At 39.8% G+C, this 16,875-nt stretch overlaps 1 protein-coding gene across 1 annotated transcript; it reads right to left on the bottom strand.

Annotated features, from left to right (window-relative positions):
* Nucleotides 1-1,483: 1,483 nt before the first annotated feature.
* On the bottom strand, nt 1,484-10,819 carry TMEM126B (transmembrane protein 126B). Its single transcript, XM_080911769.1, has 5 exons — nt 10,712-10,819; nt 7,527-7,648; nt 5,738-5,931; nt 5,274-5,385; nt 1,484-1,790 (listed from the first exon to the last, which is right to left on the bottom strand). Exons 1-5 carry the CDS (start codon nt 10,790-10,792, stop codon nt 1,607-1,609), a joined length of 693 nt encoding a protein of 230 aa, XP_080767895.1. The 5' UTR covers nt 10,793-10,819; the 3' UTR covers nt 1,484-1,606.
* Nucleotides 10,820-16,875: the final 6,056 nt, after the last annotated feature.

Genomic DNA, 16,875 nt, shown 5'->3' with positions numbered 1-16,875 from the left:
AGTCTAATGCCGGCCTGAGTTAGGCAGCGGCGCTGCTACATGAGCCTGGAGCCCGGCTCCTTCCACAGTTTGGTTTTTGTTTTTCCTCACAGCGGGAATGACCCACTATAAATTAAAGTGGTCCCTTTATGGAGAACATTTAAAGGAGTATACATTCCTGCCTTTGAAGAGACAACCCTGTGTGTTTAACGTTCTTGGTTCCCTTAGTGTTTTTTGTGAGCATAGGTATTTCCATGCCTTCTCCTTTTTTAAAAATTTAACTTTTTATCAATTCTTTGTGAATTTCCTAGCACGAGCCCGACCCCACTCATCTCATTGTAGAGGATGTAGTGTCGGTGGGTCCTGCAGGACACCCTTTGGTCCACACTTCTTTACTTGCAAATGTTCATCACAAAGAGTCATTCATTCCAGCAGTTCATAGATGGGGTAGGTAATGGCGTGGGCCATCTCAAAGCCCTGGATCTGGGCCTGGTTGGTAGCTGAATTGTTTAGTCCACCAGCTCCCTTACACCACACCGCTCCAGCCAGCTCACCCAGTGTGGCAAGGGGCAGAGTCAGCTCTCCTGCTCTTATGACCTGGCTCACTGCAATCCCAGCAACCAGGGTCAGTTCTACCTTCTTTCTGGGCTAAGTACAAGGCCCATTTTCCTAAGTGTTGCAGTTGGTGAGCTTCAGGGCCAGCATTCCTGCTCCCATGCCTTCTGGGCCAGCTCTCCTAGGATACCCACTGAGGGGTGCAGCCTTCACAACCCATAGGCATCAATATGGCCCCAGGCAGCAGCCTGGATCAGAGAAGTCCACTAGTCTTTGGTGGTAACAGCCCCCCTGCTGCTGCAGTGCCTGGGACCCAGCAGCATGGGCCAGGACCTCACTGTAGCCATAGGTGGCATCACTAGCTAGACATCAGGCTGTTCCTCACTACCCTCAACTCTCCAGTTCTGCCTGTCTTCATTGTGCATACATCCTTCTGCTTCTCTTTCTCTTCCATCTCTCCACCACTTACTTGCTCATCTTATTGGCACCTGGGGTCTCTGGGGTTATTTCAGAAGTGCTGTGCCCTGCCCATGCTGCCGTGTGACACCAGGCACAAACTGGGTGTGGTCTGCCCACCTGGGTCCTGTGGCGCTGGACAGGGGTCATCTGTCTTGCTTTCACCACCTAGATTCTCCCATTTTCCCTCCTTATGACCTTCTAATTCCTCCTTTAACATTTACCTCACGTTACTTTCCCATGAAACACCATCTACCTCAACAGTTAACAGTTAGTCTCAGTTCCCTCAGAGTATGTGCATTTCTCTCATGACATCTTGTAATATGTATTCATGTGGCTTACTCCCCGTCTAAGACATCTTTAGGGATCATTTCCTATTACATACGTAGTGTGTGACACATACCAGATACTCACTGTATCTGCATAGATCAGATCTGAGGCTCCAAACCCATTGTAAATACAATGAAGAAAGAAAGAAGAAACTTGTGTTTGTTTAACATTTATAACATTCATAATTACCGAGTATCTGATATATACTTTTTACTCTGACACCAGTGCCAAAGTCCATATTATAAAGAAGTTCATTCCACTGAATTCGCCTCCACTGATTCTTTGCTTAATCATCAGGCACAGTTCTTCCATATACTTTTTCACATAGAGTGTAGTGATGTAAGCCAGTAAATACTCCAAATAACATCTGAAATAACATAGGAATGGCCATTGCTTTCATTCCTGTTTGACAAAGGAGTAACCAATGGAGCATAACTCTTCCCTTTGGTGGCAGTGGAACAGTCTGATACCTGAAAATGGAAAAGAGTCAGCAATGTCTTCTGGATTGATACACTATTGAAATACTGATTTATTTCTCCAAGTCATTTCCAGTATATGTTTATCTTATAGATAACAATGTCAAATGCTAGGAGGCTATTTTGTTTTGATTAGTCTTTAACTAAAAAAAAGTAGAGTTTATCAGTACCACCCTTCAATAAAAAAAAAAGGAATAAAAAGAGAAAGGGAAAAAATCTATGATCTAAAAATGGAAATAGAAATAATAAAGAAATCACAAAGGGAGAGACAACCCTGGAGATAGAAAACCTAGGAAAGAGATCAGGAGTCATAGAGATGCAAGCATAACCAACAGAATACAAGAGATAGAAGAGAGAATCTCAGGTATATAAGATACCATAGAAAATATTGACACAATAGTAAAAAAAAAAAAATACTAAATGCAAAAAGCTCCTAACCCAAAACATCCAGGAAATCCAGGGCACAATGAGAAGACCAAACCTAAGCATAATAAGTATAGAAGGGAGCAAAGATTCCCAATTTAAAGGGCCAGTAAGTATCTTCAGCAAAATTATAAAAGAAAGCTTCCCTAACCTAAAAAAAGAGATGCCCATGAACATACAAGAAGCTTCATAATTCTAAATCGACTGGGCCAGAAACGAAATTCCTCCCATCACATAATACTCAAAACACCAAATGCACAAAACAAAGAAAGGCTATTAAAAGCAGTAAGTGAAAACAAGTCAAGCAGACCTATTAGAATTACACTAGACTTCTGACCAGAGACTCTAAAAGCCAGAAGATCCTGGACAGATGTCATATAGAACTTAAGAGAACACAAATGCCAGCTCAGGTTACTATACCCAGCAAAATTCTCAATCAATATAGATGTAGAAACCAAAATATTCCATGACAAAACCAAAATTATACAACATCTTTCCACAAATTCAGCCCCACAAAGGCTAATAGATGAAAATCTCCAACACAAGGAGAGAAACTACACCCTCCTTGAAAAAGCAAGAAAGTAATCTTCTTCCAATAAACCCAAAAGATACCCAAGAATATAATTCCACCTCTAACAACAAGAAGAAATTATCACTTTTCCTTAATATCTCTTAACATCAATAGAATCAATTTCCCAATAAAAAGACATAGATTAACAGACTGAAAACATAAACAGGACACAGCATTTTGCTACATACAGGAAACACACCTCAGCGACAAAGACAGACACTACCTCAGTAAAAGGCTGGAAAACAATTTTCCAAGAAAATGATCTCAAGAAACAAGCTGGAGTGGCCATTCTAATATTAAATAAAACTGACTTTCAACCAGAAGTCATCAAAAAAGATATGGAAGGACACTTCATACTTGTTAAAAGAAAAATCTACCATGATGAACTCTCAATTCTGAACATATTTGCTCCAAATGCAAGGGCACATACACACATTCATAAAATGAACTTTACTAAAGCTCAAAGCACACACTGGACCTCACACAATAATAGTGAGAGACTTTAACACCCCACTCTCATCAATGGACAGATCATGGAAATAGAAAATAAACAGAGACAAAGTGAAACTAACAAGTTATGAATGAAATGAATTACCAGATATCTAGAGAACATTTCATCCTAAAACAAAAGAATATACTTTTTTCTTAGCACCTCATGGTGCCTTCTCCAAAACTGGTCATATCATTGGTCACCAAACAGGCCTCAACAGATCCAAGAACATCAAAACAATCCCATGCATCCTATCAGATCACCATGGACTAAGGCTGGTCTTCAATAACAACAAAAACAAAAAGAAAGCCCACATACCATGAAAGCTGAACAATGTTCTACTCAATGATAGCTTGGTCAAGGAAGAAATAAAGAAAGAAATAGTCACAACTAATGTAAAATACCTTTTAGTGTGGCTCTAGCCAAGCACGTGAAAGATCTGTATGACAAGAACTTCAAGTCTTGAAGAAAGAAATTGAAGATCACAGAAGATGGAAAGATCTCCCATGCTCATGGACTGGCAGGATTAATATAGTAAAAATGGCCGTCTTGCCAAAACCAATCTACAGATTCAATGCAATCCTCATCTAAATTCCAACTCAATTCTTCATAGAGTTTGAAAGAGCAGTTTGCAAATTCATTTGAAATAACAAAAACCTAGGATATTGAAAACTCAACAATAAAAGAACTTCTGGGGAAATTACCATTCCTGACGTCAAGCTGTACTGCAAAGCAATATTGATTTTTTAAAAAAATGCATGGTATTGATACAGAGACAGAACGATCAATGGAATAGAACCAAAGACCCACAAAAAACCCACACACCTATTGACTCTTGATCTTTGACAATGAAGCCAAATATATGCAGTGGACAAAAGAAAATATCTTTAATAAACAGTGCTGGTCTAACTGGCAGTCTGTGTGTAGAGGAATGAAAGTAGATCCTTGCTTATCACCCTGCACAAAACTCACGTCCAAGTGGATCAAGTACCTCAACAAAAACCAGATATACTGAATCAAATAGCAGAGAAAGTGGGAGAGAGCCTCGAACTCATCGACATGGGGCAGTTCCCTAAACAGAATACCAATGGCTCAGGCTCTAAGATCAAAAATTGATAAATGGGACCTCATGAAGCTGAAATCTTCTGTAAGGCAAAAAACACCATTGACAAGACAAATAAATCAGCAACCTACATATTGGGAAAAAAGTATTCACTAACTGCACATCTGACAGAGGGTTAATATCTAAACTATATAAGGAACACAAGAAATTCACCTCCAAACTGCTTGCTGACAGGAGTCTTATAGCTGTCTCTTGAGAGGCTCTGCCAGAGTCTGACAAATACAGAATCAGAGGCTCACAGCCAACTAGTAGATGGAGCATGGGGGCCCCAGTAGAGGAGTTAGAGAAAAGACTGAAGGAGCTATAGGGTTTGCAACTCCATAGGAAGAACAACAATACCAACCAACCAGATCCCCCAGAGCTCCCAGGGACTAAATCAGCAACCAAAGAGTACACATGGAGGGACCCATGGCTCCAGTGGCATGTACAGCAGAGGATGGCCTTGTCAGACATCAGTGGGAGGAGAGGCCCTTGGTCCTGTGACGGTTTGATGTCCCAGTGTATGGGAAGGCAGGAGTGGGTAAGTGGGTGGGTGGATTAGGTAGCACCCTCAAGAAGTTGGGGGAGGGGGTAGGAAATAGGGGGTTTCTGGAGGGGAAACCTTGGAAAGCTGATAACATCTGAAATGTAAATAAATAAAATATACAGTTTTAAGAGAGGGAGAGAGAGAAAAAGTAGGGAAGATAATTCAGTCAGTAAAATCCTTGGCATGAAACTGTGAGGACCAACGTTTGATCCTTAGAACCCAACACACACACACACACACACACACACACACACACACACACACACACACACACACGGGAAGGGGGAGGTGTGGGGACCAGGTGAGCCAGAATAAAGAGAAAGGGAAGGAAAGGACAGACTTACTTAACTGCTAAACGTCCATTTTTATAAAAAGCCAAAGCACTGGCATATGAAACACCGCATGCTATGCCAATCAGTGCACTTCTCAGGATGCAGCTTTCCTTGCTTATGTTACCTAGAACGTGAGAGAAAAGTTAGTTTCCCTTTAAGATTTAGGATAACTATTAAAATGAAATTGTCTATCAAAGCACACTTACTTTACTGTTTACACCCACAGGTAAAGAACAGATAAAATATTAGGAATTCAAAGCCTGGTACTTAACAGGCTTATCTGCATCTGGTTTTGAAACTCTTTATTGTATGTTAGCATATGGAGAATTACCATTTATGTGTACGCTTTTTGTTTTATTTTAGTTTTCGAGACAGTGTCTCTGGGTAACAGCCCTGTCTGTCCTGGAACTTGTAGACCAGGCTGGCCTCAATTTTAATTTGTTATAGCTACTCTATATTGATAAATTTTCATTTACCTGATTGCAAAGCATCCGTTACAAAGAGCTTGTAAGTAAGCACAGTGGACAGAAATGGAAGTGCAGTCAAGGATGTGTACGTCTTCAAAGCTTCATGTTTAACCTTGAAACTGTTTCTGAAAACTAAGTTTGCCATTATGCCAGAGAAACCACTATTTGCTCCAAAGGCCAAAGTTCCATGTATATTCAACGTCCTAACAAGAACAAAGAGAAAAGTTCAACATAAGTTCTTGAAAGGAATCACATACTTACTCAGCATCTAATATTTCTTATTAAAATAATTGTCTCAAAGGAAAAATAATCTTTAAGATAATCCAGAAAAAAAAAAAAAGCTATTTTCACATGGTTAGCCTGTCTAGAAAAGAACTATTTGTGAATTGGTCTAGATACATCTAAAATAATTTGTCTGTGGTTTATAAAACTTCAGTGTATGAGATCCGCCACATTCTGGCTCCTACCTGGATGAAGAAATCTTTACAGTATAGCTGTCTTTTAACTTAATCTTCCGTTCTTTAACAAAAGTCCAAATAGTAGTATGTAATCCTCATTCCATGATGCTCCGCACATCCTCTGGTCCTTCTGATCCCCCAGTACTTTGGGGGGATCAGAAGCATCATCATCATCAGCATCAGTCTCTTAAAGTCACAGTTCACACTAGTATTGCCTGCTAGCTTGTTCTGGGGATCACTTGTCTTTGCCTCGAAGGCTTGAACTATTACATCCACCTCTAATCTCCACAGGTTTCTGGAGATCCAAACTTTAGTCTTTAGTGAAGACTTTTGACCACTAAGTCATCACCCCAGCCTTGCTAAACTGACTTTTAACATAACTATCAGTGAAATACAGGTAGCTTTCAAAATGGTTTCATACTAATTACTTTTAATGTAAAAATATTTGTACAAATAATATCTCAGCAATAAATTTGGGCATTTTTTTAAAGATGCAACAGAAGGGGCTTGGCTTGGCTCCCAGGACCCAAATCTGAGGGCTTACAACAGCCTCTAATATGGGATCCAAAGCCCTTTTCTACCTTCCCCCAGAAACTTTCTAGCATGTGCACACATAAATGGCACAGTCTCTCCCCCAACCCCACACACAGAATAAGTCTTATAAAAAGAAGCAAAATAATTTATCCATAGTCTAACAATATTTCAATTCATTGCCATTTTTGTCCAGTTTGTAACCAACTCAATACATAGTTTTTCTCTTTCTCCAGGAATTATTTACTCGATGTGCTTTCAGTACTTTTGTAAAGGCATCTTTTAGAACTTCATTGTTGCCAATTTTTCTCAACTCCACCACCCCCATATGTAAATATCCAGACCAGTGGTTCTCAACTTTCCCAATGCTGTGACCCTTTAACACAGTTCCTCATGCTGTGGTGACCCCCTACCATAAAATTATTCTGTTGTTACTTCATAACTGTAACTTTGTCACTGTCATTAATCGTAATGCAAACATCTGACATGTAGGACGTCTGACATGCAACCCCCGAAGGGGTAATACTCCATAGGCTGAGATCCACCGATCGAGAAGATTCCCTTCTTAGACAACTATTTAAGACAGCAACTCAAGCTGCCATTGGAAGCAGAATAATTGTAAGAGAAACTAAAGTCTACAGGAAAAACATTTTGGCAAAATGTTATATAGTAACACTACCCAGGAATTAAAACTTTTGGGGAGACAAACAAAAGAAGCAAAAAGTGAGTAGTTTCTTAACCCTCAGAGACCGGGAATAGGAAGGATGTGCACGTTAAACCATTAACTCAGTCATCACTGTGTTTCTTACTGGTCGTTTCTGTAATATTCAAACTTCTTTTCTAAGATTTCAATGATCAATGGTCTTCTGAACTTTGAATCTTCTAGAGAGTGAATCAGCTGACCATGTTTATAAAGTGCCATCTTGATGTCCTAGAAAACACAAAATTCCAGAGTCATGACAGCTAACTATACTAATATTAAATAAAACTTTATAAAACTATATTCAGACTAAATACATTTAGAGTCTAGAAATGTTCTAGGTACTGTTATCTGATTTCACATATTTAAAAAAATCAATATTTACTGGGTACTTATCTGTTTAGACAATGAGGTTGGGTTTTGTTTGTTTTTGGGTCACATAAGAACTGAGGAAGTGATTGTCTCTGTGTTTACATATGTGGTGATTTGAGTAAGAGCCTCCCATAGGCTCATGTATTTAAATGCTTAGTTCTCACCGAGTGGCACTGGCGTTACATGAGGATTTAGAAGGATCAAGAGTTGTGGCGTTGTCTGAGGAAGTGTTTCATTGAACATGGGCTTTGGTGTTTCAAAAATTTATACTAGGTCAGGTGCTTCTTTCTATGTCTGTCTGTCTGTCTCTGTTGCCTATGGATCAGGATATAGTTTTTCAGCTCCAGGGTTGTTAAAATGATAATAGACTAACCCTTTGAAACTATAACCAAGTCTGTTTTATAAGAGCTGCTGTGGTCATGGTGTCTCTTCATGCCATCAGAACAATGACTGAGATAACAGAATAGAAAATTGAGTTTCAGAAACCTTGTCTTGCTACTGAGATGTTGATTTTGTTTTCCTTCAGCTTCCTGTTCATTCCAAAAGAGTAGAAGGCCCTGAGTTTTAATCCTCTTGAAGTAACAGCAGAAATAGTACCTGCATGTTGATAAAACCATGACCAAGGCAACTCTTGTAAAGAAAAACATTTAACAGGGGCTTGCTTACAGTTTCAGAGGTTTAGTGCTGGCTGACAGTTTCAAAGCTTAGTTCATTATCATCATGGAGGTAAACATGGCATGAAGGCAGCAGGCATGCAGGCAGACTTGATCTGAAGTCAGCAGAAGACCACATACCACACTGGGTGTGTAGCTAGAGCACAGGAAGCCTCAAAGCCCTCCCACCCCCCAGTGACACACAAGGCCACGCCTTCGAACAGTGCCACTCCCTATGGGCCAAGCATTCAAACACTCGAGTCTATGTGTTCAAACCACCGCACCTGTCTTCTCCCGTGAAAGCATGAGTCTGTTTTGGAGATTATTTTTGGAGATAAGGGTAGGTAGAAGAACAGGAAATACTTTGGAAAATACAGAAACAACAACAATAACAAATAAGAGGTAGGTAATGTTCCGGCCTGGGAAGAGGGAGTGCGTCATGGTTATTTTGGACTTTATGTTGTAATTCAGTTTTCTAGCAGGTCCTAGGGTAGAAAGCAGAGCCTTTGTCAGAAATAGCTATGAGTTATACTGTGGAGCCTGGACAAAGGGAACGAATTCAGGGACTGTATGGTCCCTGTGTCCCATGTAATAAGCCAATAGTTGCCCGCATTAAGGGCTCCACCAAGAGATTAAAAAATAAATTCCAATTTTTTTTTTTGAGTTTCTGGCTATGTGAAAGACTTTTGGGTCTTTGTGAAATATTTGTTAAATCCTTTGGTACTAAAACATTCTGTACCTTAAGAGTGTTTAATTTCATTCAAGCAAGGATATATGGACACTTCTTGCAAATTCAAATTTTTGGTTGCAAATATTTACTTATTTCATCAGTGAGATGTCTACTGATTCAAAGTTAAGTGCAGTTTCTATTTTTTTTTAAAGTTTTGCTCTACATTGTCTGAACTAATCCATGAAAAGTTTAAAGTCAAAAGCTCACTACAGATGAAAGAACATTTATAAGTGATGAGCACATAAGCCTAAAGTTAATGAAAAACCAATGGAGTTTGACTCCAGGAAATCAGCACACACACAGTATGGGTTCCTTGATCTTTTTAAGGTAGTATACAATTGATTAAAAGACCAGTTTCTCTGCCCCAGTACAAACAGCATTTAAGTCAGTTCTTTTCCTTTAAGTAGCTGAGGAAGATAGGGGAGGGGGCAGAGTGGACATAAACTACTTTACAAATTATAACTTATTTTTAGGGACTAGACTTAAATCCTTTGCTTTTTTTTTCTCCTTCTGCTATCCAAATAGAAAAATGGAAGAAATAGTAAATAGTATTTTCAAAAGAAGATTCTCTACCCAATCCATCTAGTATACTATGAAGGCAGATATCATTAGCATCATGGCTAATCCAAAACCTTAGAGTTATTCTGTTCTCAATTCACTGAACAGCCCTATTCATGGCCCACAGAAAGTTTTCAGGCCCTTGACACAGCTCTGGGGAAAAGGGTTCCCACAATTAATGGCTGCCGGACAGTCAAAACTGAAATAATCAAATGCAACAGCACATATGCACATATTTTTGGCATCTTGAATGAAATGAAAACATTTTGTAAGGTTTTCACTACACTCTCCTTAATTAAAGGAGATATAGATTATTAAGTTGCCCAGAGGGTTTTGTTTTTTAACTTATTTTTGTGCTGTTGGGATAGAAAGCTTGAGCTTCAGGCCTGAGAAGTGTTCCATCCTCAGATACCCAGGATGTCTTGCAACTAGCACTGAAAATGAAGAGACTTTTGCCACAGCCAACTTCTAAGAGTTAAGGAAGTTCAGTCATCCAACCTATCAGAAGACCCCTCAAGTAAGTGTATCCAAGCAACTGTAAAGCGTTTGTATGTTGTACTTTTTAAAGTGCATTATTTGGCCTTCAGAATTTATTCAACATTTTCACATGATTTATCCAGCCGTGGTGTATATCAGGTTCAAAAGAGTGAACGCATTCAAGAACTCACTAAAACATGGCATTAAGTCAAGACACAGCAAATCAATAAAAGGCAGGAGACTTAAACAGAATGAGAGAAATAAAGGTCGGGTCAGGCGGGGAAAGGCGAGAAAGCATTTGTAACTGAAGAAAAGTCTTGTAAAAGGTCCTCGAGGAAGAGAAACAAACCACATTTAATCCGGCGTAGACGTCACGTCTACGTTGTTAGGAACTCGAGATCTGATTACACCCTGCCTAAAGTCGGGAACAGTTCTCTATTTGCTCAAATCCTTCACGTGCATCATCCGAGGAGGCGACCCACACCATCCTGGACTTCCGCCTACCTGGGGAGCTTCCCTGTTTCCCTCCTGCACCACACCAGCATCCCTCGACCCAGAAAAAGTTCGTCGCTCGGACGCCGCCATCTTGGCGCCTCACGTGACCGACGGGAGGGCGTGGCCGGAGCGAATGGGCGGGACTTGCAGCCGGCTGACAGCTCGTCCAAAGCCCGGCCCGCCTCCTCCCAGACAAAAGCCGCGCCCTCCGGCCGGGCGGGGACTGGGCGTGGCGTCCCCAAACCCGGATCGCTCTATGGCTCCGAGGAAGGCACAGCGCCCAGGGGCCCGCCCCTCGCCAGCCTTGCCTGTCCTCTGCCAATTTGTCAGCCTGGCCAACCTGAAGGGAAACCAGGGGCGTTTCGGGCGCAGGCCTGTTGCTGCGCGCCTTCTTCTCAGGGCGGCTGGGGTAGCCGAGTCCCGGGAGCTCCTTCGGCCTGCTCGGTGTGTTAAGGCTGTGGCTTCTCGGGTTCCTCCCCAGAGCCTCCAGCACGCCTCCCCGGCGCGGCCACAGCAGCACGGACTAGCCTGCTCCCTCCAGTCCCCTCACAGTCCGCCCTCAAGCCCCGCCTGGAAAGGGTCCATTAGACATCTCCCCTTCCCCTGGTCCCCCGAGGAGCCCCGGTCGGCCCGTGTTTCGGGGGTGGAGGGTGCTGCGAGGAGGCCAGGCGCGCTTCCGTGCACGTGAAATGCCCTGCAGCGTCTGCCAGACCCGCAACCCCCGACCCTCCAGTCTCCATGTCTTAGGCAAGCCAAATTCGAGAGTTATATAATTTCTAGTGCTGCTGTTTCTCTTGCCCGAGGAAACACTTCATCGCGTGGAGGGTGCAGGACATTTCGGTGCTCTTCTGTATAAGATCTGGGTGTGGGCAGGGGTGGCCAGCGGTGGCAGAGAAATGTCTTTTCTGCAAAAGGAAGGTGGGTAGATTGGAGAGAGACTGAGAAAGGGTGGATGTGGAAGCCAAACAGCTGCACTCCCATTTAGGAAATCGCGGACTATTTGCATAGTGTGTGATTGCATGCCTAATACTACTACAGCGTCTCTGAAAACACCTTTGGGGGAAGGTTTGGTTTCTCCTTTCCAGCAGCCCCAGTGTTTTTCCTCTCCGGATAGGGAGCTGCTTGTTTGCGAAGAGATGGCTTGATGTGAATGACTCCAGTGTGAAGAAGTCTGCTTCGCCAAATCATCCTGCATCAAGTGCCCATTGAATAGCACTGTCTCTTTAATGTCTCCACGCCAAGGGATCGCTTCCCTTCTTATCTATCCTCTCGCTTAATACTCGGGAGGATCAGGATCTGAGGGGCATTAAGGATCAAGCCTTGGGCTTGGAGAGCACAGAAGAAAAATAGGAAAGTGACAAGCTGGACCGGGTTTTACTGAGGGGACGAGATACAGAACCAGTAAATAGAAGGGGGCCTTTGACTCTCTCTTCTGCCCCAGAAAACTATCCAAACTCACACACCCCTGAAAAGACTCAGTAAGACGTTTTTTAAAAGTAATTTTGAAGGGGAAGTTTAAACTTTTTCCTAAAAATTAATGCTCTTTATTGCCAACCATCTCGATCATGTATAAATTAATAAGACAACGCTCCTAAAATTGGTTTGTGCCTTAATTGAGCCAGTTATTGAACATCTAAAAGTGTTGCTCCCTGAAGAGTTTTAGTGACATTTTCTGTGCGTACAACAACTCTCTCAGCTTTTAAAAACAAGAATATATTATGTTTTACAAAAATTGAAAAACTTCCCTTTTTTTTTTTTTTTGGACACCGTGGGCAGTGTAAACTGTTTGGTTGTGGAGAGATGCATCATTTTTTTCTTTAGAAGACTCAGCCTGGCTTTCAAGGCTGAACCGTGAAGAGATTTGCAACAGTTAACCTGACTCCGTCTCCCTTCAGCTGGATCAAGCAGAGACGTGAAAGGAGATCTTGAGTCAGTGGAGAGACCCAAGAATGCCAGTCAAGAAGAAAGGTGGGCTATGAGGTTCATACTTAACATGATTTTCCCTTTTCGTGGCTATGAGTTTTGTAATTTAAAGGGTATTCTATTGCAGAGCAAAATTTTGCCTGGTTCTGAGTAAATACTTACTGTAACAAATATCTGCTCAGTAGAACCTTTTCAGTAATATTTTGTTATAGTAAAGTTAAGGTAACATTATAGACATGTGAATTAAGAACCAGGTAGTCACCATTTATAATCAGAATAGATTCGGTGCTATTGATTTGTAGGTTACAGCTTAGTTTAAATAATCTTTTGAAAAGAAACTTGTACAATGGACTTCTTCCTCATGACTTTGATATATATCGAATGATTATGCAATTGTAGCATATGGCAATATTTGTAAAATTATAACTTTATTTTTATACTTAAAAATAGACTTCGTATTTGAGTTTATTCCAGTGTAAATCCTCACTTTTTTTGGTAATTCACAACTTTGATGATTTATTTTGTATTATTCGGTAGCATGTTTTGGGAAATTCCCTCAAATAAAACACACACTTGCTTTTTTTCCCCTTTCAACAGCCCTTATCACGTTGCTCAAAATCCAGTGGGGTTCCTGGCGCATCATTTACTATAGGTCAGAGACTTTAAGGGCTCATTTTAGCCTGAAATGAACTTATTTCATGGGAGCTTAGTGAAATTAAGCCTTTCAGTTTTTGCAGATGTTACTAGTAATAAAATTTATGGAAATTTTTGAATGAAAATTTAGAACACCTTTGAAGTTTATTGTTCTGGGCTAATATAGATCCAAATGTTGTCCAGTTATTCTGATTGCAACAATACTGAATTTGAGACCTAAATTGTAGGTTTCATCCTAAGACATATTTTCATATAAAATCTAGAGGATTCATATGCTGTTTAATCCACCTACTTCTGGGTTTGGAAGACGTATTGAAAACACCATCAATGAGATGCTTTTTTGGAAAATAGTTTATGTAAAGGGGACAGAACTACCAAAAACTGTTGAAACATCTAGAGCTGTACTTTTGCACCATGAGGGTGAAAAGTAGAACTGTTTTCTCCTTTATAATTCCCCACACAACTACTGAAAGCAGTGAGCTGTCTTTGATATTTTGGAGCTGTACCTGGCCGTGTCGGACAGGACTGGTTTAAATGGAACATGAAAGAAAGGCTTTGGAATGTAGCCAATAAACAGTGTCTTTGATTTCCTTAACTCAGTGTGTGGTATTTGATTTCTACCATTCTGTAGATAAATCTTTTTTGGAGTACCTTATTGCATTTTGCTCATAATTAAAAATGACTGAGAGAGAGAGAGAGAAGGTAGGGGAGGAGGAGGGAGAAAGAGAGGAGGAGAAATCACATTTGATGGTTTAGGTGTAACGTATGTGCAGACTGAACTTAAGGGCTCTAAAGACAATTGACTTAGGTTCATAAAAGTTAGTATATTAAAAAAAACTTCCGGAAATTATTCACATGTTATTGAAAGTTAATAGTCCAAGAGAAAACGTCGTAGTTTTTCTTTTAGTCTTTCTTCTTTAAAAGGTGAGTGGATATCATGAGAAAAAAATGTAAAGGTTATGAAGAAATTCTTCGAAAAAGGTATATATTTGAATAACACTAACCTATAATGAATTGTTAAGAAACAATATAAATTAAAATGATTAATATTAACATAGTTTTGAATAGAGGCAACTAGTCAAATTATCATGTGTTTTGTTATTCTAATTGATAAGCTTGCTATGTTGATGGCTTGTACAATGTCAGAAAGGTGTTTTGAGATTTTAAATTAAATTCTGTAGGTAAGACTGTCCGTCATTCTTTGGAATCTCTATTTACTGCTACGTGGTGTAGATATGCTAAGAAGAGCTAGACTCACTGTGATTTAAGATAAGCACTCTGTCAACTATGTCACTTCCACCTTCCGACCTGTCCTTGCTCTGCACAATTTTACTGTTTTGTCAACTGAACACTCTTGTTTTGTTGTTACAATTGCTTTCTTGAGTTTTTTTTTTTTAAACTTTTTTCAGGATTCTATTATGTGTAGTAGTAGCTTGATTTACTCACAATAAAGCATGTAGAACAATCTTTGGCATAGTTTTGTTTGTAAAAATGTAGAGTTAATTCAATATAAGATACACTCAAGACCATGGAGCGCTGAAGGCACTCACGGAATTGAATGAAAGAATGTCCTGTTGAGTTATTAATCCTAGAACAAAAGTTACTGGCAGTTTGGGTTTCATGCTTTCTGTAAAATGCTGGTTTAAGTTCTTCCAATGGAACCTTTTAATGTGAAGCAGTTTTGTTCTTCAACTTAAAAAAATTATAATTGTTACATACAGGAAGGAAAGAATTCCTTTTACTAAATTGTGATGGATCTCTTTCATTTCTGTGATTTTGTAAAAATGTCCTGGTTATCGTCTGTGTGTCTTTTTTGCTTCTGCAGATGTGCTCCTGGGGTTTGGCAGTTGTTCTAAGTGTATAATCAGTTCATATAAAGACATTCTTACCATGTACCGGAACGTTATCTTCATATGCATGTATTGACAATGTATCTTCAGAAAGAAAGCTAGATTTTTTATTGCATATAATTCAGAAATCTAAAACATGATGATTTCATATATCTTATTGGCACGCTTAGAATTGAGATGGGTATTTCCTGGCCATAATCTTTTATAGCCTGGCTTTTGGTTGACTATATTCTTGACTTTATCTGGGGAAGGGACATTATGACTGTTCTTCTTCTACTTTGTTCATTTACCATTTTCTTCCCTCATTATTTGTTTCCAGCACTTTGTAGACTAGGCCAGTCGTGGTGTGCCTCTGACATACATTTGCCTCTCGTTATCCTTTGTGCATACTCTTTTCAACTCTGTTTCTTTCCATTGCTTTCTGAGCTTGAGCTGCCAGGTTTGTCTCTGGTGTGCTAGCATTCCAGATGTGTGCTGCCTCATTTGGCTTCCAGCTTGTGTTAAGTTAAGGCACTTTTTGGATGTTTATAAACAGGAGGACCTGTGCATGGGTTAATGGTGGCTCCTGAATGGCTACTGCTTTCCCTTTGTGTCCATGTTTTAAGGTTATCTTTGGTCTTCATGTTTATCATGGCAGGGCTCTATCTAGATGCCTTTTCTACTCTCCCAAACTTCATTTTCACCTTCATATTCTTCTCAAAACTAATAAAACTTGAAAGAGTTGTGCCTTGGATCTGCCCAGAAAAGACTGAAAAAAATTATCAAAGGTTTGAGAATTCTCTAGGTAAATAATTTACTATGGATGTCACTAAGGTAGTCTGTCGGTAGAGAAGGTCTGGAAATCATGTGGTCATAGGTTCTTGATGTTGGGAAACAACCATTAATCCAGGAGTCATAAGGAGAGAATATTTTGAACAGAGAAATAAAAAAAAATTTTTTTGTGTTCATATACTGATTTAAGTGTATGTTAGGAATCAAACAACAGTCATAAAATAAATTGATATCATAATTGCTTTTATTTTATACATGTTATATATTGGGAGAATTGGAAAAAAATTGTAATTACTTCTTATATAAGATGTGTGACATACTCAGTTTTGTGGCAACTGCTCTGTGCTCCATTCAAAATTGAACATTTAATCTTGATTTTAGTCTTGCTACTAATTACTTTTTTGGGTAGCAGAGTCTAGTCACTGAGGACAAACAAACACACACACACACACACACACACACACACACTGGATTTAAGAAATGTTGAGTTAAAGCATTCAATTAATTCATGTTTGATCTCTTATTATTATGTAGCTATCTTCACTGAACTATAAGAATACTATTATTTTGTATTCATATGCTCTCTTTATATTCTGTTTTTAAATATTTATACTTTTCATGTCAATGATTACCAAATATTTTATCATAAGGCTGAGATGCACAATACTTTTTATATTGGGAGCACAGAATATTTCCTAGGCATAGTTCCTGCTCAGTAATTTGTAGCAGTCAAGATACAAAGGTTCTGTGGCCTCAATGGAGGTTGCTTTGTCAGCAAAGGGTCATGAGTTTTGCCTAGCCTCTTCTGTCCAGTCATTTCAAATTCTAGCTAGTAAGCTTTCTGCATGGGTTCAGTTTTTAGTATGTCTTGCAAAGCTATTTCAAGAACTATGGCCAAGTCACCTCTATTATGAAACTTGTTCTGGCCCCATTTATTTATTTTAGGCCTTTTTGATCAAGAGCTGTTCATGGTGT

The sequence above is a fragment of the Micromys minutus genome, assembly GCF_963924665.1.
Source record: "Micromys minutus genome assembly, chromosome: 2".
Taxonomy (NCBI): Eukaryota; Metazoa; Chordata; class Mammalia; order Rodentia; family Muridae; genus Micromys; species Micromys minutus.
Note: the sequence above shows the minus strand (reverse complement) of the source record. Positions and strands in the feature narration are given on the sequence as shown.